The following is a 25,021-nucleotide window of genomic DNA, read 5'->3' as shown; positions in this document are numbered from 1 at the left end:
CATAACAGGTTATTAGGAAAAACACATTTTAGCAATACTTTGAGTAAGACTAATTGCTTAATTTTCAATGTAAAATAAAGTAGACTGAATATTAGATTTTGATCAACAAATGTTAAAACAAACCCTAGATTCCTTAAAAAAAAAATCTAGGTCGCTCTGTTCAAATAAAAACACTTCACTGAAAACTGATTAAATAATCACTTTTCAGTTTAATAGATAAAGAATGTTTTAAATTGTTTTATTTTTTTCAAATACAGGTAGCACTGAATAATAGCACAGCTTCCCAAAATCATTATGCAACTGTCTCTGAAGATGACCAGCTCATTTCAAAACTGGAAAGTCTTCTAAACTGAGTTATGAAAGCTTGGAAAAATAAAGGTGCATGTGCCCATCATAGTAGTTTGCATTCATGAGGCACAAACAAAAAAAAAAAACATTATGATTTGGTCTTAATTTGAGATATGTACATAGAGAAATAAATTTGTGTATGGCTAAAAGGTGCCATTGAAAACAATTTCACAAGGCTGCAGCTGATTAACGTCAAAGTAAAACCTAAAATGACACAAAGCCTTTATTAAAAGAAAAACACATCATCCGTAACTGGTTATTTTCACCTCCCAGTTTCTCTTTTTTCCCCAATTCCACTGAAAAATCCATGTCAAATCTGTGGAAACCAAAAGAACAAACAAACAAACAAAAAAAAAACTGAAAACACAACAGATGCAACTGGTTCTTTACATTTCACACATCAAGCGGGTCCGCAGGCGCAGGTACACTTCATTATATAACAGCAGATGAAGAAAATACAGCATATCCACTTGAACTTTATGCAACTTAAAGCAAATCTTTCACAGTGTCACAGATGTTAACTCTTAGAAATCACTGTTTTTATAACAATCAGCTAATAAGTATAACTGCTGGTAGGCTTCAAATAAGTACCAAAGAAGTTGTAGATGTAGTTATAAATAAATAATTTAAGGGGACTAGAAAGAGTACCTTAAGGATGTAAAAATAAAAAAATAAAAATCTACTGTGCGACAGAAGAGGCCTGAACATTGAGTTTTGGAACAGTAAATGTTTTATGTCAGTGTTTCTCCTAAAGAATTGCTAATTTGCGTCAGACTGTCGAAATGTGAATCCTGTGAATAGGATTGAGTTGGAGTACACTCCCAGAATCCCAGAGCCATCAATAAAATTGAGTGAGGAGGACACTACAATCAGTCTGAACTGTCTCATTAAAGGGAAGGAACGAGTCAACTCAACCAAGTCTGGGATCCAGAAAAAGAAATCCAGAATGATACATTTAATTAGCTCACTCATTTATTTGTTAAAGAAAACATGCTTTTTAGTCCCTTTAAATTATGACTGCAAGTGAAAAGTTTTTTTTTGGTTGTTTTTTTTTCTCAGTGCACATATTCATCATCGCTCAAGTCTGAGTCATCGGCCTCCACCTCTCCCTCGATCACAGATTTCTTTCCTCTGCAGCATGACACCACCAGGCCAATAAGGAAAGCCTGAAATAATGAGAAAAACAAACATTATTTTACATCCAGAAGTTGAATCATGCACCTTTCTGCCACTCTTCCCTGAATTTTTTTTTTTTTTCCAGGAATGCTTTTGAAATACATGTTTAATCCTTCTGATGTGTTGCGGTAACTAAGCTGCATTTCTGAATCCTCTCTCACAACATTATGGCAGCAGGACGTCACATGATGTTCCAGAAACCCCTCATTCCAACTCCTTCCACCTTCATCTAAATATGAAGAGATTTTTCAACATTTTGTAACTTACCCCAATAAAAGCCCAATTCCCAAAGTAGTAGATGGTGCTAAAGAACCAGAACTTGTGTAGGAAGAGATAGGTTCTCGTCACAGTGCACTCGTCTGAAAAATAGAGGTAAGAACTTTTTTAATTTTTGTTAGCAGCAGAAGAAAAATACAACATGCAAGGAACATTTGACAGTTTTAAAATGCTTCTTTAGCCTAAAATGTACTTTATTTTAAGATAAAAGTTAGACATAATGGACAATGGACAAATCAGGATGATACTTTAATTTAAGCACTTTTTGCTTGATTAAAACTACCACTATAAAATAACCTGTATCTTTCTATTTTTAATAGTTCTTAGAAAAAATGACCAAAACAAGTATGATTGGTATATTACTGTTTCTTAGATATAAACCCACCCCCTACATTTTTCCTGCCTGCTGACACAGATAGCTTCTATGTGCTGTTACCGAGGAAAAAAAAACAAAAAAAAAACATCAGGAATCAAATAAAACTTGACACATCCATCGCTACATGGTGTATGATATGTCTGAGTTATAAAGGTGTCTGAACTCACTTAAGAGCTAAAAACAGGGAGTCATTACGAAATGGAGCAATGCCTCAGGCAATTTTGTTATTCTAATCAAAAAAGACAACCAGCAGTTGGAGGAGAGGATAGTTGTGTCACTGTCGACGTGAATCTGGCAGAACCAATGAATAAAACTAGAATTATTTAACACTTAATGGTGCCTCACTTCAAACATATTGAGTTTCACTTGCGGAAAAGCCAAAAGGTAAAAAAGCCGCAGACATCAGCAAATCATAAAGACTGTGCCGCAATGTTTTCGGGGTATACATACAGACAGCCGTAGAAGAAGCAGACTCTAATGTCTTTCAAATACTTGCAGCCAAAGAGCTGTACAGCTGCAAGTTCAGAAAAATATCTTTAATCTTACATGGTCCTTTAAGTGATTCAGCGAAAACGAATGATAATGAACCCATTCTCAATAATGAAAAGAACTAAGAGGGTCACCCACATGACCTCAGTCACAAGGCTGGAGGAAAATATTACAATAAATGCACAAACACACATAAGATACTGTCAAGTACTGCTTTCAATATTCCTGAATGTGCAAGTTTAAGGCATCAGTTCTAACCCATAACAACACCTGTAGCTCAAAAAATGAATAAAGACCAATAAATCAATAAATCAAATAAGTAATATATTCTATCAGCTGTCTTTGACAGTGCCTGAAAATGTTAAATCTACCATAAAGTATACAAAACAACCAACCACAGAAGATCCAAATACCAGGAAAATGTAGAAAACATAATATCCTACAAATTAAGGGGGAAATACCCTCTTGACTGTTCTACAGCCTTACTGTTAACTAAAACCTCTGTACTTTTGCCATAGGCATGTTTATAGTTATTGTTTAAATGATTTATATAAAAAATAGATTTATTTCTTTCCTTTTTTTCTAAATTTGTGTAAGTGTCTATTATCTATGAATAGATTTACAAGAAGAAGGCCAGGGAAAAAAGTGAAGAACATGCAGTGAATGAGTAGCTTTATAGAACATTTACTGCATGACTTTCTGTTCTATATTCTGAACAATATGATCAGCTCATAAATGTACGGTTGTGCTGAAATCAAGAAGGCAAACATCCTGTATGAGTTTGAACAATGTTTTTTTTTAAAGTGTTAAAAGATCTCCAGACTAGATGGCCAAAAAGAGTGGGTTAATAATAATTATTTTCTCTTAAAATAGCAGTGGGTATTTAACAATGTAAAACCTCTTTCTTTTAACATTAATCACTTAAATCATACCCTTCTCACTGGTATCTATTTTTCAAATTCAGAAACTTGCGCAGAACAACTTCTGGCCACTGGTCTGTGCAGTCTACCTGTATCCATTTAAAGACAGGACAAGTTTCACTTGTTTTCATTCTGTCAACAGAACTACAGTGTGATGTTCAAAAACATGCCTGTTTAAAAATCTGTGAAGTGCACAGCTGATTGCTGATTTTTTTGATGAGAAAAAAAACAATGAAAGAGCGCTAAGTATCGGTCAATTTATCAGCCCACTGATAAAATCATCCTACCTCTACTTGAAGCACTGAATGATTTACCACTTACTCAGCTGCAGCTCATTTACTGAACCAATAAACACTTCTTCTGTATTAGGCTTTTTAATTCCCTACAAGCCCTGGCAGACAAAAGCAAAACTAATGTCTTTAGCATTTTTCAAAAGTGATCAAGAAAGCAAAAATAATTCAGAATCAAAAATACATTACAGTAATGCTGCTATTCTGTTATAAATAATTTCTCATTCTGCTGAACAAACCTGGATTTCCTCATGATGCCAGTTTTTGAGTCTCCTTAAACTGATACATGTATTGGTCAGACAGATTCAGAAAAGAAAGGACAGCCAGCATTCCAAAGCTGAGTCACAAAGTGAATGAATATTAGGAGGGTGACATCTGAAAGGGTGCAGTGTTTTTTACTCTGCAGTTTGATTCTTAATATAGAGAAAGAAAATCTCACCAAGATCTCATTTCTTAATGAGCTGCAATATACAGACACTAGAAAGAACGCTATGCAAATATATTCTTTCTTAAAATTTGTCAGCAGGATAAAGGGACAGAAAGTCCAAAAAAGATGGAGTTGCCGAAAATGCTCCGTCTTGCTTAATTAGAGACATTCGGAGCATTAACACTGACCCCGCTGTGCTGCTCCTGTCACGCTGATTCTAACAGCTCTTCACACTGACTTGAACTCCACAAACAGTGCAGACACACTTATATGAAGCTACAGGACACCAAAATCCAAAGCCACAACTGGTCATGGCCGAGGTTCAAAACTGATGCATTAAAACTCAATGCAACCAAAGCTTATCCAGACAGAAAGCTGGAATTCAAGAAACGTATTCACCTCTGCCCTGTTCCACTTATGACAGCGGTGGAAGAAAGACATTTAAATCCCGGGACCAAGAAAAGAGAAGAAGATGATGGTAATGAAGAGGAGGAAGCAGCAGAGTCTTTCCTGATTCCCATGATTCCACTCCTTCTCACCGCCATCTGTAGGTCTACAGCTGCTTCACAGAACCACTGCAATCTGAGTGGGACCTACAGATGATTCACAACAGTGGTCTGCCTAAATACATTATCATGTACAACACTGACTGGCTTCACCTTGAAATCATTACTGGTGTTTCATAAGAGCATGGGGTCGGCGTGGTGCAGGTAATTTCACCTTGACTTGTGATCCTCAGGTGAGTGCTGCCCTGTGTACCATGATGATGAATAATGTATGTCTTTCATCTCCACAGTCAAACACATCCAGAAAGCCTAGTGCACATATGCAAGCACTCTGTTTTCTTTTGCAGGTTCTCTTATAAGCAAATACTCTGGAAGCATCACTGTGCACTTATGTTTTTTTTTTCTTCCCCTCTCAATCTGAAATGCAATGGAGCATTTTTGTTCAAGTGTCCTCTGAGGATGCTGATGTTCCTTCAGTAAAATTATTCTTAAGACATGGCGTTTCTCAAAGAAACACAGGTCATGGAAATTCACAGAAAGCCTCTTTCATGGTAGAAAAAATATTTGCGGCATCTACAAGAACTCTTGACGCAGACACACAAAATGTCTAAAACTAAAACGATCCATCATTACTTGACCTCAATCAGTAATCTGGACATAACACGATTCGAAGTAGGAGAAGAAAAACACAGCTATTTAAAAGGTAGGTCCTGTTTGTCATTCCTGTGGGTTATACGGCATCAGATAATGCGTTGTCATGGTGCGGGCTTTTCGGATTCTGATATCTTATGTATAGTTTTAGAGTGAGGGGGAAGCAGTAAAAACATGCTTTGGTACATTTCTCGGTTTTTGGGTCATGGCTTCGCATTGCAAAACAGCAAAAAGACAAACATACCAAACGCTTGGTTTTGTAAAAGAATAAAATAAGATAAACAGAATGTAACGCTCAGTTAAAGAAGATAAAAAAATAGACATATCAAAAATGTTTATCCTGTTTAAGGACACGTGATAATATTTGATTGTGATGCCACTATTGGAAATTGCAATCACACCATTTTTTCTTGAGCAACGCTTTCTCTGTATTTCAGCCGCAAAAGGTAAACCTCAAAGTGTGATCAATGAGTAAAGTTAAAACCCATCCAAGTGGCAAAATAAATGATAAGGAATTATCCAGATTATGAAACTGGGCAGTTTAAAGTGCTTAAAATATGAAGGAAACATTCATTACTTTACTTTATTTTAAGTCTAATATTGACAAGAGTTTGAATTCTTACCATTAAAACACAATACCAGCTAAGAAGGACCTCAAAAGGTAATGGCGGTCTGTTGGCAACAAGATGGAGATTTTTCTTTCAGGAAGATAGTTTTAGAGTGACACATTCCATTATAATGCAAATTGATAATGATCCCCCTGCAGCAAAGAAAATTACTATTAATTTGTGTTGGTGCTGTGAAAGGCTGCTATTGAAAATTGCTCAGGCACCTGAGATCTCAGAGGCAACATAAATTGTGACCATCGTTTTCCTGAAGCTCTTTAAAAACAATGCTATGGAAACTGGCAAGTTGCTAGGAAACAGACAGACAGTCTAGAATAAAAAAAAAAAAAACATTTCTGTGTATTAAAAATTTTCCTCACCGAGTCAATATGTCTTGTTGGGTGAAAAGCACCCGTATGATTGCGGCTATAATACAACTTAAATTGACAACCAAAGAATCTCACATACTGTGAAACTAACTGACAAAAAGACTATGATTAGAGGGAAAATGGGCCAAAGACCATGAGATTTTGATTGGAAAATTGATCTGCAAGGTCAAAAGCAAAACTTGTGGCTAGACTGGTAGATATAAAGTGTGAAATAGGCTCCTTTCTTGCAAAGAGCTATTCTGCACAATAATAATTTCAGAAAACAGCCTTCTTTGAGGCATAGCCTTCTGTAAGTTTCATTCAGGTCGTTATAATGAAGTAAAACCACTTGGAAATTTTTGTACTGCAAGAATTTAAGTGTGTATAAGTTGCCTGATCAATACCAGGTTTAATAGAATAAAATTATTAAAATAAATGTGCCACTACTGTTGTGGAGAACATGTAATTTCTGACCATTTATTTCCACTATGCTGAGTAAATGAGTAATGATATGGCTGTGACCTTAGAGGAGATAATGGATATTTTTGCACAGAGCACCTGCTTGCCAAGATGTTTGTGTCATTAACGCATTGTGTCCAGCTGGCCACTCAGTCACAAGCTTGACTTTTACCCTCCTTTGCCTCAGTGTAAAACCAGAGATTATTACAAAAGAATGCCCCTCGAGTGCATATGTGTGAACTGAGGGAACTTGTTTCCAAAGAATGCCCTTCTTTTTTTTCCCACCTCATCTGAAATAGGCTTACGAGAAGTAAAAGGTGTTCAGTTCTTAGATAGAGACAGGCAAGCTGAAACCAGACCAAGACGAAAGAACATGGCACATGAGTTGAAAAGTCGTGACTGCAGGGCAAAAATGATCTGAAAGCAGGTTTTTCAAAGGTTTTATGGAGTGATGAATACATGGTTCAATCAGTACGAGCCATAAAGCTCCACTTGACTCAGATGATAGTGAGGTGAAAGAAAGGTAATTATATAGGGTGATATTTTACTAAAACATAAGCAAGTTGGACATTTTCAGATTAAAGAAGGATGCAAAATCAACTCCCAAGCCTACCATCTGTTCTGAGAAGTAACCTTCAAGCAGTAACACAGAAAAAGGTCTGCATCTTTCAAGATGACCATGGTTTTTATGCAAAGTAATTCTTCATCACTTGCATTGAAGTACTGCACTTTAAGACTTGCAGTAAAAGTCCTAAATGTTAAATAATAATGACATGGCTCCCTTCCTCATCTGATCTAAAGTCTGCTGAGAATCTAAGGAGGATTCCAAAACAGGAGTTTTACGGGAAAAAAAGAGAACCGTCTAGCTCTGTGAACAGCATCTGCTAGGCTGTGGTTGCTGCCGCCCAAAAAGTTGATTGTCAAAAGGTCAAGGAGATATCAAGCTTCAAGAATGGAAGGGTTATGATGGTAATTGGAAAAAAACAAAGAAGTGGCTAAACTGGTCAGGGATTTTTTATGTCAGAAATGTGTTTTGCAAACTTTTAAATATTTTTGTTATTCTATCTTTAGTACATAAGAATAATGACATGGAATGGGAAAATCTTCATTAATAATTTAGCTACAAAATAATTATGCACAGTAATAGCTGTACACAAATAGTCTCATTAGAAAGCTAAAAATCCACTTCCACTTTCTGAAATATTCATGTCTGAAGTTTAATATTTTGGCTAGCACAATAATTGTTCAATAATTAAATTTATCCTCTAAAATAAAATTTGCCTAATAAAGTAATGCATATTCAGTCCCAAAGTGTAACAGACAAGTGTTTCTGTGAATATCATTTCACTCAGCAAGTGACCAGATAAAAGTTCGTCTTGAATTAAAGTAAATGGCAAGAGGTACATTCCTATTTTAACAGCTGCTCTATTATAACATAAAAAAGCTGTATAAAAGAAACCTAAGAATTTCCAATGCAATGTTTTACATAAAACAAAAATTAAAAAAACCTGCTTAACATATTAACAACTTTATGCCTAAGGGGGTTGTAAGAACACAATAGAATACACAAATAGTAGTAAACATCTTGGATCAATGTCAAAAAGCAACTTTAAACAGATTAATATGTAGATTTTAAAGAATTTAAATATAATCCGACAGTTTTACAACTTAATTGAAGAGACAATCAGACAGATGGAGTGTTTCAGCTGTGAGAGGATCAACCCTATATGTTTCAGCTTAGGTTTGACTGAATCACCATCAGTCCCTGTATCTAAGTTATCATCCATCATATGAATGGTTACAATTACGCTGCTTCAAAGCGTAAGTCAAAATTGATATACAGTATTCTCTCAAACTTTTGCTTCATCCCTACAAAATGCAATTAAAGTTTGTTAGTTGTAATAGTATATTATATCCACTTAAATGCCAATTCACAACAAAAGACAAAACAAGCAGAAACGTTGACTGAAGTATTTTGTTTCAAAAGGGATGGATTATATGCTGTGGGTTTAAGATTATTCATTGAGAAACCAAGTACTGAAGTTATAACCAAAGGCAGAGTTTCAAACTATCTGCATGGAAGAGAAAAGGCATACATGCAAGAAGAGAAAAAAAAATATATATATACATGACAAAAATCTCTATACCATGTCAGTAGATGAAATACCACTGGAACAAAACATGCTCTAATTTATTCAACCCAGATAGCAACTGTGAAAATGTGAAGTTCTCTGCGAGGTTTCTGCGCAGATCCTTAAATTTGTTGGAAACTGTCTTGACGGTAGCTTTTAATCCTCGCCCCTGTTGCCACCTTCCTGCTCTCGTCAGCTTTACAAAGAAGGCACAGTTCTTTTTGAACAAGACTGCATCAATTACAGAGTGAGAGTTGATCAACTGAGAGTGACTTCTTCCTGACACGGCGTTCCAACTTCCTGAAGCCAGAGGAACCATTACCCTCTTGTCTGCATTAACAGTAAATTGTCTTCTTCTCCATTTTTTCATTTTACTGGGAGTGTTTCACACTTCTGTCTTCACTCTGTCATTGTTACACATAAAATGGAGCAAAGTATTCTACTAGAGATAAAAAAAAGGCTTTATAGTGAGAATAAAAACCCTGATTTATGTCAAAAAATGTGCTCTTAATAAAAACATATGCAATGTGTTCTCTTAATATCTGAACACTGCATGCATCTTGCTATTTGCTTGTCAAACCTTCAACCATTGTTTCTTCTAAACTTCTCGGCAAACATTTCAGATACAAAAGAAAACTATATTTTACTCAGAGTAAACACTCACTCCATCTATGTAAAGGAGTTAGACAAAGATTTTACAAACAGCTCAGGTCTAATGTTTTGTTTTCCAATCACATAAAAACCTTCGCCTGTAACATATCCACAGAATCTGCTGATTAGTGAATGTATTCCCTCTCAGTCGCATGCATCTTTCAGCTTGACACATCTTCCTACTCATGGAATCTGGTACTGTGGTTCTGAAAGCAGAAGCTGTTTCAAAGAATGCCCAAAGACAAAGAAACAAACAAACAAAAAATAAACCTACACATTTTTTGGTCAAATCACTGATTTCTCAGACTCTCAACACCTTCGTTATATTGTCACTCTATAAATCTTCATATATAATGAGCATATATTTACTCATTATATATGAATGAGTAAGTCAAACTCAATGAAGTAACTAAGCAGTGGAGAACTATAGCTCAATCTTCGAACACTAGATGTAAGATTAGTGGGTCAGGAAAAGATATATGTTTAAGAAAGACAAATAATTCCAAGTTATTTCAACAGGTTTGTTTTAGTCATTACAGACGATGTGGCTCTGATGGCTTCTTCAGGCCAGGACCTCCAGTTTTGGATAGGTTTGTTGCTTTGTACGAGGTGGCCCAAATGAGAGTATTGTAAATTATTTTATGCGTGAGCCTCTGTTTCCGGACTGGAAAAAGGTAAATTGTCCCCTAATGGTTAGGGGTGTGTCTCTACCTCAAGTGGACAAATTTAAGAATCATGGAGTCTTGTTCAAGAGTGATGGCAGGATGAAGCAGAACTGCAGCTTCACCTTCACAAAAAAACTTTCCAGGCTTTTTGTTATAGAGATAGAGCAGAGGCAAAATGCAGAGTTTTGTGACCTGATCCCAGAGAAGCAGAAGACAGATGAACAGACGGAAGGATAGGCAGATGCTATGTATGGTGTAACCCTGGACATCGCTGATGAATGCCCAGGGTTTTTTTTGAGTGACATGAAGGGGTTAGGGTTATTTAATTAATATAACTAATATAATTAAATAACCCAATTAAATACTTATTTATATACCACATGACAAAATGTGAAGAGGTTCAAGGGAAATGATACTTTTGCAAGACAACTGAGTGCACCAATCACAACTTTCCTTTTGACTCATTCAGTCATCTTATGTGACAATACCACAAACTCTTACAAAATAAATATTAATTTCACACTTTGTGAAACAATTCTTGTTATGCAGCATCCCATTAATAGCATGTTTCTTTTAAAACTTAATTTAATTAGTTTTGACTCCTGCCTTTTTATGTTACACTGACTTTGTACTTAATACACAGATAGCCAGCACATAAACTATACTGTGTTTAATTAGGGTTTAGCAGAAGCTAAATACAGGGTAATGCTTCCAACAAGGTAATGAGTAAAGGAAGAAACCCATTAACTTTTGGAGGGGGATCAGAACCTCTTTCATTAAAACTGCAAAACAGAGCCCTTGTCTAAATGGAAGTTACACCGATTATTCTTGTTTTGTTTATGTACTGAGAAGCAGACTAATTTGTAAAAGATAAGATAATGTTATACAATCAAAGTTGGCCACTATCTGTCCATTAGTAGTATCTCAAACTCTTTCAGTCAATACATCGTCATTAATCTCTGCAGACTCGCCTACTGCATTTTAATATGGTTGAAATAAAATCAAGACATCAATAAATTTGATGTAATTTCTTGCTCTATTTAGTCATACTGATTATTGCTTCTGGCTTGGATTCAGATTCTAATGATTCTCTTAATAATATATTTAATACTAATTAAAAACAAAATTCTACTCACCATATGTAATGACGTTACAGCTTTATAAACAAATGAAAGTTATTTAAAACAGTTCACTTTTAACTTTATATTTATTCAAAAACAAGAACCTTTTAGTATTTACTTTATCTCAGTTTTTTCATCCAAGATATGGTCTATCAATATACATCACATACTTCCTTAGAACAACAGTGAACAGTGTATATGTTTGTTTGCGATAACAATCAACTCCTATTTCACTTTTGAGATCTGAGCTTCGATTCGAGTTTTATTATACACTTGTCGTTTTAACTCATCATATCTCATTAGTAACTCTGATTGCATTCCAGTTTGGTGAATTGTCATTTGGGAAAGCATTGAGGGACTATTTGAGTCATTAACTTTTCACTGCGCTAATCTTCTGATAACAACAAGCAATAACATGTAGAGAAAGTCAATTCTTTAAACAGGTGAAAGACAGACAATTTTGTACACATGACTTCCTCCCATCAGAGGTCTGAGTATTAAAATGGAAAGGAACACCAATCAGTGACAATAATGTTGCCACTGCTAAGTGAAGTGCATTACTGATTTCATACTAATATGAAATGCCAGGCGAAGAACATTTGGGATTTGATACTTTAGTAAGATTAAACCTTATACGTAATTTTATATTATTGAACATAACTCACTTTAGGGTTTTCCTTAAGGTAGAAAAAACCCCAACACCAATCCAAATTTAAAATATTAAATTCCAAAAATTGACCTCTCCAACACATATATCACTAGGGCCCAAAGAATCTCCTGCTAACATTCTTTGGCAGATTCTACTAGACCCCACAGAGATTCCTTGTCAATTCCACAACAAGTTTCAGCAGTTGTGTCAGCATTAGTGGAAGATATACAATGTTAGCCCGATGGCTCTAAATCTAGAGAAGGCAGATTTAGAGCAGATTTAGGCAACAAATCCATAATAACCTTTCAGCATGCTGTAATTTAAGCGGTCTGAGAGGAAACCAGGCTTTGGCACCTCCTTTTGGCACTGGTTCAGGCTTTGGAAAATTTAGAACCATGCACAACTGGTCAGTGGTCATTTATGCCCACAAGGTGCTACCAAATTACCTGCATGAGTTAGAGCCCACTGTTACGACAGAGCATTCACTCACGCAGACTTGTTTCAGAAAGCACATATTTCACTCTGTGCAAAGCAAATGCAGAAAGCTGTGGCTTGAATACCCAACAAAGTTTGGCTTGTTATGATTCATATATAAAAGTTGCACAGCCGGCTCTAAGCATTTCATGATGAAATAGTGAAAGGGCATGCCCAGAGTGATAATCTTATTCTATCTTAAAGTTTCTTGTAATCGCTGAACGAGACACTCATACAGATAATTCAGTAATTTAGCACAAATAACTTAGTAAAAAAAATGCATTATAAACCTGTCCTTCTACTGCAGTACCCCCTTCACTACATATCACAACTTGGCCATTAGTAAGATTAATAAATTACCATATTCTTTATATAATTTGCTCTTATTAATAATAATTAATAATCAAAACTAAAAAACAATGTCCCAGATTAAGAAGCTGAATTTGTATCAGCCCTTTATGTTTGCTATAGCAGAATAAACCTGTGAGGAGGACGTCTTTGATGGAGTGAGTGTAGTGACCCTGAACTGTGAAAAGAAGCAGTGAGAAACTTACCCTCAGGTGCGTCTGCATCGCATATCTTTGTAGTGCTAACAGTAGCATTTCCAGTCACTGGATCAGTTGAGGGTGACTGACTCAAACAGAAAAAGAAAAAAAAAAGATGTGTTGGTGATTTGAAAAAACACAGCAACAACTTCAGGCAGAATAAAAAAGTCTTAAGTATTTTGTCCAGACAATTCAACAAGTCTTATAATGGTGAAACAGAAATATCTGGATCCCTCTTACCTAAACAGAGGAATACTGATAATGCTTCTTTAAGACGAAATGTGGAAATTATTTGCACAGTAAATGCAACTTAAGATTCATCAGTTTGCTTCCAAAAAACTGAGGGATTTAAGTGACATACTAAGTGATCAGGCAAACTATAAATTGCAATAAACACTGATAATGGCTTCATCTTCATTTTGTGCTTTTGCAAAAGGAGCTTGTATAGCAAATAACATTTAATGCAGCTACCAACATCTTCTATCTCACCATTTTGAATTTCTAGTTTAGATTGTTGAGAAATTGTCATTCTTAAACCTAAAAATGTAAACTTTTGAGTGCTCTGAGTGGCCTTTAATCAATCACGCAGTGCCAATAAATATTGTCTTCCTGCCTTTTTTTTTCTTTTTTTTTTGACAGAAAAGTCATATTTGGTTTTAAATCTGCTTGCTGAGGCTACTTTGCTTTTACTTTGTCCAAATAAAGTCATGGTAACTCAGGGTAGTATAAATACAACTTAGCCTTGGGAGTTGTTGCTTACACTCAGAGTCCTGGCACAGCAAAGAAAGAAATTAATTATAAGACCAGCAGTATAAACAAATGAACAGGTAGGAATAAAGTATGTTCGACCTGTGAAGCTAGTTTTAAATTCATTGTCGTCTTTCAGTAGGGGAGATAATGCTTTGGCAAAACAATGCCACGGTTTATTTAAATTGTGCTGCTTAAAGGACGTTTTTTAGAAAGAACACACACATAGCTCTGCATTAAATCCAAATGTAGACACCCACACAAAAAGTGCAGAGCTACAACACACACAGGGTATACTGACAAAACAATGAATCCACACAGCAAAAGCTACATTGTCAGACAGATAGAATTTAAAAAGAACAAGAGTATAAAAGGATGGTTGTTGGCCTAGAGAGACCATATTGCTGCCTACACAGAGATGGACCATAGTGGTTTAAACCCACTGGTACTGACACTGTTGGAAACCCACACTAGGAGCTAGATCTCATCAGGGAGACCCAAAAACATAGTAAGACATGGACTGTTTTTCCTCACCTGTGCAAGATATTTCTGGCTCCCATACATGACATACTGTGGGGCCAGACTGTAGATCATGTAGCTGGTGTGGAGAACAATCAACAGCAGAATCATGCAGAGGAAGAGGAGAGCCTGGGGACGTGTTCTCTTTGGTCTTATTTTGTACAGCTACGAAGAAAAACAGGAATGTGCAGTTCACTGTTTATTGTGGGTGAAGCAGCTATACCAGAATTTCTAACTTAGGACTGATGCCTTGGGAAAAAACACTCTAAACTCTATAGAAATAGGATGGGGAAAATTACAATTTAAACATACTTCTCATTGAGATTTCATCCTAATTTTAAATATCTGTAAGTGAAAAATCACCATAAATAACAGAAATAAAGACTTTCTGTGTGTATTTATTTGTTTTTTTTTTTATACTAGTAGCAAAACCCTTTTTATTGGCTCTGCTCACAAAGCTTTGCATCCCCTCTGCTCCTCAAATATGAAATAAGTAACTCATATATGTTAAACGTTTTGTCCTAGCTCTTGTAGAAAAACATGCATCAACATCTAATTGGGCAATGTGAAGCAAGATTGTAGTGTCACAAAAGGCTCTTAAAGCTTATTTTATTCAGTCTCACACAAGACAAATAAAGTCCTTGTATCTTAGTAGACATAGTTGTGAAATGTAGTCTCCAAAAAGAGACGCAAAAAGCCAAATTTCTCTCTGGAGGTAGTTTTATGCTGATGATAACAGGTATTGCAGTTCAGCTGTTAGTGAGGACAGGAAACTGTGGTGTGGCATTCTTAACGAAGTGTGCAGAAATTATGACATGACAAAACTGCTGGCAGTGCTGTCACAAGAGGGTACTTATGGAGAAATCTCTTTTGAGATGGGTTTAATATTCATCAGAGTTCTTTGTTAAGGTAACACAGAAAAGTATCTTTAGCTTACCCTTATCCAGAAGAACCAGATGCCCATGTTGCGAATGCCAGCCATGGAAGTCAGCACAAAATACATTGTAATGACTGTGATTAGGATGTAATCCAGTGGAAAAACCTGTAATACCAGGAACAGAGATCAGTTACATGTAAAAAATAAATAAATAAAAATAAAAAAATAACAACATCAATAGAATTCTACCATCAACAATGTTATTTAACTCTAATACAAAAAAAAAAAAAAAAAAAAATAAAACAAATGACACCTATGCTGAACATTGTGCTTCATTAAAACCAATGAATAGCAATTACAAAGTTGGGCAACTGCAAATGTTCAGACTTAACCTACAACCTGATCACTACATATTTAACAACCCACTCTTGTTGTGGAGCACTTAATATCTTAAACACCATAGTCATACTAAGCATTCGTCTTAGACATTTAATCAATGCCGCTATCTGTGAAGCGATTCTTTATTGGCCTGAGCTGTCTGTCATTTTTTTTTTTTTTTTTGCAAAACCTGCAGTAGAATACTAATTACAGCGGAGCGTTTTCTATTGCATGCTTATGTCCTCTGGCTAAAACCTAGAGAAAAGAGAAGAAGACAGTGATTTGATTTTCTATCAGTCTAACACTTCAACCAAGTATTATTTATTATGCTAGACTTTTGACCTTTACACGCAAACACACATCCAAACACACAAAAACAAACAAACAAAATCAGGTGATGATCTAAATATGATGATTTTCAGCTTGGCTGGACAAGATCAATAACTGCCTGATTGGAATCTCCAAAATCCAGTTTTTTTGTTCTTTTCTGATTAATGAGCAGGCCATATTAAGTCTCCCAAGCAGCAACCCATCCAAAAAACGTAGGATTGGGGAAGACGATACAATGATGCCTGTTTTCAATATTATGGAGGAGTTGTAAGAAGCTACTTAACAAGAAACTAGTGTCTCGGTCTCGGACATGCTGGACTGTGTCTGTCATACTTTCATACTGAAAGAGAGAAAGACAAAGCAAGACTCTGCACAGAAAATGTACTTTGTTTTTGCTTTGAAACTGGGATGAAAGATGATGGATTAGGAAATGCTGAAAGGCTTTTTGAAGCTTCTGATGTAATGTAATGACATTATCTAGATTATGCAGAGTGTGACTGTTTTATAATGAGAGCCACCCTAATCAACCATAGATTAAAATGTAAATGTTGTGGTAAGTTTGTCTTTCTTTTAAAGAATTGCTCTAACACACACACAGTGAATATAAGGGAAAATATGTATAACTCAGTTTTGTACATCTCCTGATAATATAGGTTATAAAGAAAAATAGAAATAAATAAAATAGTGTTTGTCGGCACCAACTTTTACAAAACAGGAAGTCGCAGATCGGCCCTAAAATTCTGATTGATGCACTGATAGCACTGACTTGTTTTTCTTTATTTTATCTACTTGTTGCTTTTTACAGTTTTGGTTTGTAGAAAAATAATCTGACTAAATAGATTTGCATTATATGTATATTAGATTAGCTTTTTCAGAAATATTGGTCATATTTTAAGGACATGCATAGCTTTTCATGTTGCCTTCCTTTGCTGCAACATTCTGACGTAATTTTAAAAAGTATTACTTACCCATTGTATAATTAACCATGATAAAGCTTAAATTAGGTTTTATTTGAGATTATTGTGATAAAAAAAAAATAAATATTGGCTTTAAGCCCATCTTAATTGAGGGCAATCATCTGTATGACATAAAACTTGAAAGAATACTTACAGGTTGTAAAGCCAGCAGAAGTTCATTGAGAGGATTAGTTAGGTTGGTGCCAAAGATTATGAAGCCATAGCTAATGCCAGCAGAGTGAAGTGCTTTGTCCAGACTGAAAACACAGCCAAACAAATGATTTGATTTTTTAAACAAGATGTGAAAAGTACAGAAACAAAAATTGTGCAGCTCCTTTTCCATGGCTCTTGTTCATTTTAAAATACAGTTACAATGCAAAAAAATCAGTTCCTGTAAAACAATTACTCACTTTGAAATAAACAGGGAAATAGTGAAAAGCAGTGCAACCAGGATGAAGAAAACCCCAAGTATTATCTGCAAAGAAATGACAGTCAACATTCAAGTTTAATAAATAACCAAGGGAAAAATGAGCACTCATTCAGACCCTTTGTGAACCATGGTGAAAGAAAAATAACTATTGTGCACTCTTATGCCAGGTCAAAGAGAGACCATATGGCATGCAGATTGGCACTGGTGCCTGTGGCAACAGGGGGGAAATTTTGGCACAGATATTTCAAAGGATTGGTCAGGTATAACAGTTGGAACCACAGAGGGTAAAGGTTGGTAGAAGCCAAATCTATAATAAATTCTGCAAACTGACAATTTGAGCTCTTATTGTTATATAATAAGAATATTTATTTTCAATAAATGACAAAATTATACAGAAAACGCACATATGAAATGTGATACAGGAGCTTCATTAACATGTTTATTAATCTACTATTCATCTATAAATCATCTAAATTACTGAAATTCCTGATACTTCACTCAACATGTGATGGAAAAATTAGTAAGTAGTATTTGTGGCTTAACGTATAAAGTTATCCATTTTCTAACTCAACTATGTTTCATGATTTGCATGATTGACGAATGTATCAGCATTGCCATTGGTATTGGGTGATGTTATTCACCTAATACAAAAGGGCAGAGAAAATATATCCAAATAAAATACAATATAATCATATTTCTGATGGTTTAACTGTACTGACGTAATGTAGTTGTCAGGGAATTAAAATACAATATTTGTAAGAATCCACTTCTGTACTCACATGAACAGAAACAAAAGCTGTTTCAGCACTCAGCTCTCTAGAAAAACTATACTGGAAAAACAAATACTGCTTTGCTATAAAATCTGAATTCAAACTAACAAATAGTTTGCCTTGCGTTAAACAAAATTGTAGTGAATAAAAAGAGAGGTATATGCATACGCAATCTGACAAATTGCAGCGTTTTAGGAGAGATACTTTTAGGTGCAGCTTTTTTATGTTCTTGTCTCAGACAAGATGAAGAATGACTCAGTGTTGAAACTAATTACTTTAAGTAAAACTGTAGAAAAGAGGCATTATTTATTTAGTCATAATACAGAGTAAGTTTTATTCAGTTTTAATGCATGATCATCTTATATATAACTCATAATATATGCCAATATGTAAAAGGAGATAAACAACAGAAGCCATATTGCACTGCAATTATTTATCCAACAGACCACACATAATGAATTAGTGTAAGGGAAATTAAAAACACACATTAAATAGCTTGTAGAACCAATTCTACAATGCTGATTATCTGATGCAGAATTTCACGCAGTGTCTCTCTGTTGGAGAAGAATATTGTGTTTCAGAATTTCACTTTAATCCACAATGATAAGTGAGTTGAAAAACATCTACTGGTTATTGAAGCACTTTTATTACATTTTCATGAATTTTGATATGGGTTTACCACTGGGTTTGGGGTGATTGTGGTATTGGGACAAGATTCAGTCGTCACACTAGGTAGACTCAGATTTTATTTTAGAAGACAATGCGAGACTGCAAGTTACCCAGCAGCCCAAAAAGCAAAACAAACCCAGATCATCATCCCCCCATCAAGGTGTTTGAAGGACAGTATGAAGCAGATAGCATTTTTTCTTCAATTGTCTTTTTAATAAACACATGCCTATAGGAATACATTTTGTTTTAATTCAACAATTTATTAAATGCGTACAAGAAAAGTGACAGACTTGTATACAGAGATTGGAGTTTTGAAGTCTAATCAGAAATAAGGGATGTAGAGACGATCCCAGTCTTTGCAATAAAGCATTCCTAAAGTTTATCTTTTTACAAAACTAAAATCATAGTTGGAAGCAAAAATAGTCTTCTGGTGATTTCAAGTTTTGATACATTTAATTAGCTGGGGGAAATTACTTTTCAATTTCTGCTTGATTGACTGGCAGGATCTGTAGTCTGGTTTGTTCGCCTTCAGTTTAGTAATCCAGCCTGTGCTGCTGTGTACTTTTTAGAGAAATGAGCCGTCCTTTGGCTACCCTTCCAAAAAAGCTGTACTTATTTTTTTTTTCTAATTATACTGTCATAAAGTTTGACATTTAATAAGTGAACTGGGGTATTTGCAGTTTGAGATGTAAATCTTGTAATTGGCAGGCCAACCTCCTACAACGTCCGGTGCTGACAAGACCAGCAGCTATCTTGTATTCATTTGAGAATAACCTTTCTAACCACAGGAAGGTGTACTACAATTTGAAAATGCTTAATAATTCTTTCTAGACTGATGGGTAGGAATAACCACATCTCTAACAAACATCGTACCTCATTTGGCATTGTGTATCCAGTAGAGGTGCCCCGACCAGACAGGATCTTTCTCGCTAACAAAGATTTCAGATTTAAAATTTTTATTAGATGACTTGTCAATTATTATTTTAATGATTGCACGTTTTCCTCAAAAGACTATTATACACTATGATAATTTAGATTTTAAAAAGTTAAAAGCCATTAGATTTGATGCAATCGTTCATTAAAAAAAGAAAAAAAAAAGAAAACGACATTTCAGTACATGATCTGCCAATTATCAATCAAAATTGTTAAATGGGATTGGTTGGCTGCAGAATGTGTATATATACATATTTATCAAATGACAAACCTTTTGAGAAATTTAAAGGTGAAGCATCAGAGTGGCATTTCATGATACCAGAATGTCACATTCTTAATAAAGTAATCAAAAACTGTATGCATGTAAAATGTTCAGCTGCCTCGATTACTGGACTAGATTCATAATATTAGTACCAACCACTAATAACAGTGAGCATTTTGTCACAATTTGCAACAGCTTCTGTCTAAATGCAATCAAAAATATGAGATAACTATTTTTTTAATGGCCAAGTCATTGATTGATTGAAAATAATTAGGAACTTGAAGGTCACTAAAACATATTTACTTTCAAATGTGGAGGTTTTCTTTCTTAATAGAAAAGGGTATGACATTTTGACTGGCCATTTGTAATTATGGGTTGATTATTTTTATTTTATTTAAGTCTATGATCACACCCAAATGCTGACAATTATGTGAGGCCTTTTCAGCTGGGAATGTTCAACATGTTCAGTAGCTCAGCTCACCATTGCTGTTACTATAAAAACATGAGTCGATACCTGGCAAACAGTGGTCCCGCTGAAATCACAATTGTTTTGCTTATCACTCTGCACCAGGATGCAAGTATATAGTGAATTAATCTCCCTACATACTGCTGCTCAAATTTTAGTCTGGGGACTGTCATTAGCCACAATCCCTTTTGGTCAAAGGCAGACTGCTACAGACACTGGTTTAAAATATTTGTGCTAGCCTGGAACAAACTCAAATAGCAGCAAACAAACAACAGTGGGGAAAGTACCGTGAACTAACACGAAGATGCAAATAAAAATAGAATGAACTAGTCAAACTGTGCACTGCCTTGGATGAGTCATCCATGGTATATCAAGCTTACATGCCACTTTGTATTCATTATCAAGCAAACTGAATATGCAGGTACGCACACCTAAATAGAAGAGCATGAAGGTAGCGTGAAGTGAGATATGAATACCTAGATGTGGAAAACATTGTAACACCCATCAAACACCTAATTTCAGATGCTTCCCCACATAAGCGGAAGGTGGTGAAACTAATGTGGACTTATTTTAACCATCATAGAGCACAAAGTGTTAAATGAAGTCAGATGGAGACATTATTACTGTGGAAAGTATGCCATTTTTTGTTCGCAGAAGGATGACATGAGTAATTCTGTCACACCTGGTGAATAATATGTCTCTGGTCTGGTTTGTCTATTTAACCTCACAGCCATTATCCAGGCTTTTAACACTATTGGATCCAAATCATCAATTCAGCAGATTAGAGTTGTGACTTCTGCTAATAAACTGAATATATTGAACCTGTTGTTACAGCAAGTGATGGGACATACTGTTCTTTTTCCCCGTTGACGTCTAGACTGGTGCCTTAAAAGGGTAAATGACAAGGTAAGGCAATTTATCCATTTTCAGCAACGGGGTAATACATTTTATAGTCCTCAAAAGTGTAAGAATGGTAAAGACACACCAGAGAGGATCGTCACTAATGAAAAAAGAACCACATGACAGAAATATTTTGTTAACGTTCTAATATATTAACCTTTTCTAAATAAAATTCCATAGCTTGAGGGAAAAAAAGTTACAATGTGCATCCTTCCGGTGCTTTCTTCAGGGATAAAATGTTGTAATGCAAGCCAGCTTCTCCAATATATCATGAAGTACTTTTTTAAAGCAACATTTGTATTTTAGTCATTTTCATTCTTTGTGTTTAAAATCATTGTTTGTTATTGTTTTGATAAGTTGTAGAGTACATCATGCACCAAAAAAATCTGATCGAAAATAAGAAATGTGTGACCCCCTTAAAAGTATAGCGACAATATCATTGCTATGCATAAAGTTGAGCTTCTGGCTGAGTGGACCAAAGAGGAGTAAAATGACACAGGTTTACAGTTGATTTGATACACCTCATGGGAACTATGAGATCTTGTCTGAGGAATACAAGTCTCCCTTAGAGACTTCACAGTAAATTAGGTGAAGAGACTACCCGTGGGACTCATGTAAATATGCTGTGCTGTAAAGTAGAACTAAAAGTGAATCTAGAGCAGTTTAAATGAGAGCTACAATATTAGGATTCTCTTTGGTAGAAGCAGTCTAAGCTGTTAAAAATAAACAAGTTGAAATTATGTTTTCTATTTTTTTTAACACATAGCAAGAACCAGACGCTTGTGGATTTGTGTATACCAAATGTACAGTGACTTCCACAAATGTTGATGGCCTCTCAACTTTTGCACAAACTTCACTTTATTTTCTTGGAAATTTATGTCTGTCGAGCATATATGCCACCTATCACCCAATGACCACTGGCTGTCTTGATACCAGAGTCCTCCCACTCAGACTGTGGATTTTTGCAGCTCCTCTACAGTTAACATGGGCATGTAAGTTTAAGGTGGCTTTTGAAGGCAATTGATTGGTTTGGATTTTATTCAGGGATATCAGATTAAAAGGGGGTAAAAACCTTAGAAGACATTAATATCATATATTTTGTTTTCTCAGAAGAACCCAACATAAATTTAGAAAACGAACAAAACGGGTATTGAGATCCTCACGTGGTTTAGGCTGCTGCCCACAAAGCACATAAAATTGACATATGTGAATGGGAGCCAATTTCACAATGGAGACTCACCTTGACAGGTCTGAGAGCAGTGCCAACTTTAGAGCAACAGTGGCTCTCTGCAATGTCCAGGTGTCTTCCTCTGCGCTGGAGGACCTGCAGTTTGCCCTCAAGCTCCAGCAGGTTGCGTCTGTCCTTTGAGGATAGAGGACGACCATCCTTACACTGCCAAAGAAACCAACAGAAAGGAGATGCATTGTTAAATATATGCATGCTTTTGAAACACATATTTAGAGCACCCTTAAAGGAATAATTCAGATAACAGGGCTTTTGGAAATTCATGTCTGTCAATCAATTATTGATCGTCTCATCAACTGATTTAGTACAAATTTACTGAACAAATTTAGTACTGTTTATGAAGCTGAGCATAATCAAAACTATTATCTAAAAAGTGACAAAGAAACACTACTCAGTTAGTACTATTTTTTGTACTCAGTTCAAAAAATAGCATATATTTATAAAATAGCATTAAGTGATCAATAAACTTAAATGTTATATTTTATTTTGTATTACTATCTCCTGTTTGCAACCATTAAACATTGAAATTAGAAGAGTGACAAATGCATAACTCTTACTTTACTTAATTTCAAAAATGTGTTTACTTGAAATATCCCATTTGGACAGAAAGAATATGAGTGGGCGTTTGAAAAGGACATAACTTACACTATGTAAGAACTTGCAAAGACAGGGGGCATAAAACTAAAGAAGTAGTGGTGCTTTACCACACAGCGTGTGTATCTTTTTAGTGAAGCTGTTAATTAATGCATTTTTTTTGTGGACCTTGCATCATCAACATTGATTGAGATGTTTAACATGAAGAGAGAAAATAGCAAATGAATATGTCTTTCTATTGGTATAGAATTGCTAATATATTGATTTTCAGTGAAACTTCAACATATTCATGTTTATGCCACTTGTATGTGCACTGAAGACAGGTCATACCACTCGAAGCCCTACCTTGGATTTCAGATTTTCTATCTGGTGTTCAACCTCGTCAATGTCCTCTGTGTTCTCAAGGCGTTCGTACGCGACACTCCGTGTGCCTTTTATCAGATTCAAAGGCATGACAGACATTCCATATGCCTGCAAGATGCAAAAGTACCATTATAATCACACACTATTGTCAGAGCAAGGGTGGCACATATGCCACGTGTATCCTCCTACACACAGTCACTCCTGCCTGGTGGCAAACCCATCACATTGTGGCACATGACAACAGTCAAATGAGGGTAAGCAAATACATGAACGCACATATGCGCGTGCAAAAATCCCACAGATCCTGGCCTCCTAGGCAGTGTCATTTCTGGCAGAGGGGAAAAAAAAAAGATTAAAATGGTGGAATCTATAATTGTGCTAAGGCTTATTGAAAAATTTGCTGCAACCATTTTGTGTGGATATCACTGCCTTATATCATGCTGATGCATTTATAGCTTAACAGTGCCCCCATGTGACAGCAGTGTCCTCTAACTCTGAATTTCAGATTTATTTTTACTTAAAACAACAAATTGGCCTGTAAAGAAAAATCTGAACTCCACATTACATTTTCTCAATTTTTATTTCTATTTTTGTTGGTATTTTATTTATTTCTTATTTATTTTTTGACTGGAAGGAATGACCATAAACAATAGCAGTTAGACAAAAAGAGACAGACAGAAGCAGCAATGTAAAAAAAAAAAACTGCAATGGGTTATGTAACCAAAACTAAAATGGTAATTCAAATTCTGGGGTATTTAGCCACATGGAAAGATTTTTTATATAAAAAAAATATATGAAGGGAATGTTTATTAAAAAGAAAACAAAGCCACCCATTAGAAATGAAACTATAGGCACCAGTCAAATGCTTTTACTGTGTTCCATTGCTTTTACAAACTTTCAGGAGTGCTATTATATTGGGCCAAAATAAATCTGTCATTCTGTTTGAAGATCATTTAGAAACATCCTGCAATCTACCAAGCCCTGAAACATTTTACTTAATTCTTTTTGTAAAATAACTTATCAGTTGAGTGTTAAAGCAGCATTAAAAAGCCACATGGGATACAAAGTCAGGCTACACTATTATTAGTCTCTGCAGTGGATCTATGCTATGGGCGAATGTCGCCTCCTGCAATGAATCATGAAGCTCTTAAGGCCAGAGCATGTCCCGAATATCAAATACACTCATAAAAGGAAAACCTGTCCCAGATCCCACGAGAAACATTTCCCTCCCCTTTCAAATGTGCAAGTACACCGTAGAAATCTAAAATGATTTCTGCCATTCGGAGTTCACATTTCCAGTTTAAGTATAATGACGCATGCTGATCAAATTGATTTTAACACCAACCACAGTCAATAATAACCAGAAATGTCTTATTAGAGAAGAGAGGAATGTGCATGTGTGTGACTCCATGTGAGTGTTGGCTAAGAGGGAGACTCTGAGAGAGAGTGATCC

The 25,021-nt window shown here is 35.4% G+C and overlaps 1 protein-coding gene across 1 annotated transcript in view; it reads right to left on the bottom strand.

Moving 5' to 3' along the window:
- Positions 1-222: 222 nt before the first annotated feature.
- The window catches only part of lmbrd1 (LMBR1 domain containing 1), a 50,741-nt gene continuing 25,942 nt past the window's right edge, over positions 223-25,021 (bottom strand). The window contains exons 8-16 of the mRNA XM_055030087.1: positions 23,551-23,676; positions 22,606-22,758; positions 17,346-17,410; positions 17,090-17,192; positions 15,332-15,436; positions 14,410-14,559; positions 13,138-13,213; positions 1,792-1,883; positions 223-1,514 (exon numbers count right to left, since the gene is read on the bottom strand). Of these exons, the coding sequence (XP_054886062.1) occupies positions 1,404-1,514; positions 1,792-1,883; positions 13,138-13,213; positions 14,410-14,559; positions 15,332-15,436; positions 17,090-17,192; positions 17,346-17,410; positions 22,606-22,758; positions 23,551-23,676 (981 nt within the window). The 3' untranslated portion in view covers positions 223-1,403. The remainder of the gene's footprint in view (positions 1,515-1,791; positions 1,884-13,137; positions 13,214-14,409; positions 14,560-15,331; positions 15,437-17,089; positions 17,193-17,345; positions 17,411-22,605; positions 22,759-23,550; positions 23,677-25,021) is intronic.

Source organism: Poeciliopsis prolifica, unplaced genomic scaffold (genome assembly GCF_027474105.1).
Source record: "Poeciliopsis prolifica strain line A6 unplaced genomic scaffold, Auburn_PproV2 SCAFFOLD005, whole genome shotgun sequence".
NCBI lineage: Eukaryota > Metazoa > Chordata > Actinopteri > Cyprinodontiformes > Poeciliidae > Poeciliopsis > Poeciliopsis prolifica.
The sequence above is the reverse complement of the archived record's forward strand: the minus strand, read 5'-3'. Positions and strand labels throughout refer to the sequence as shown.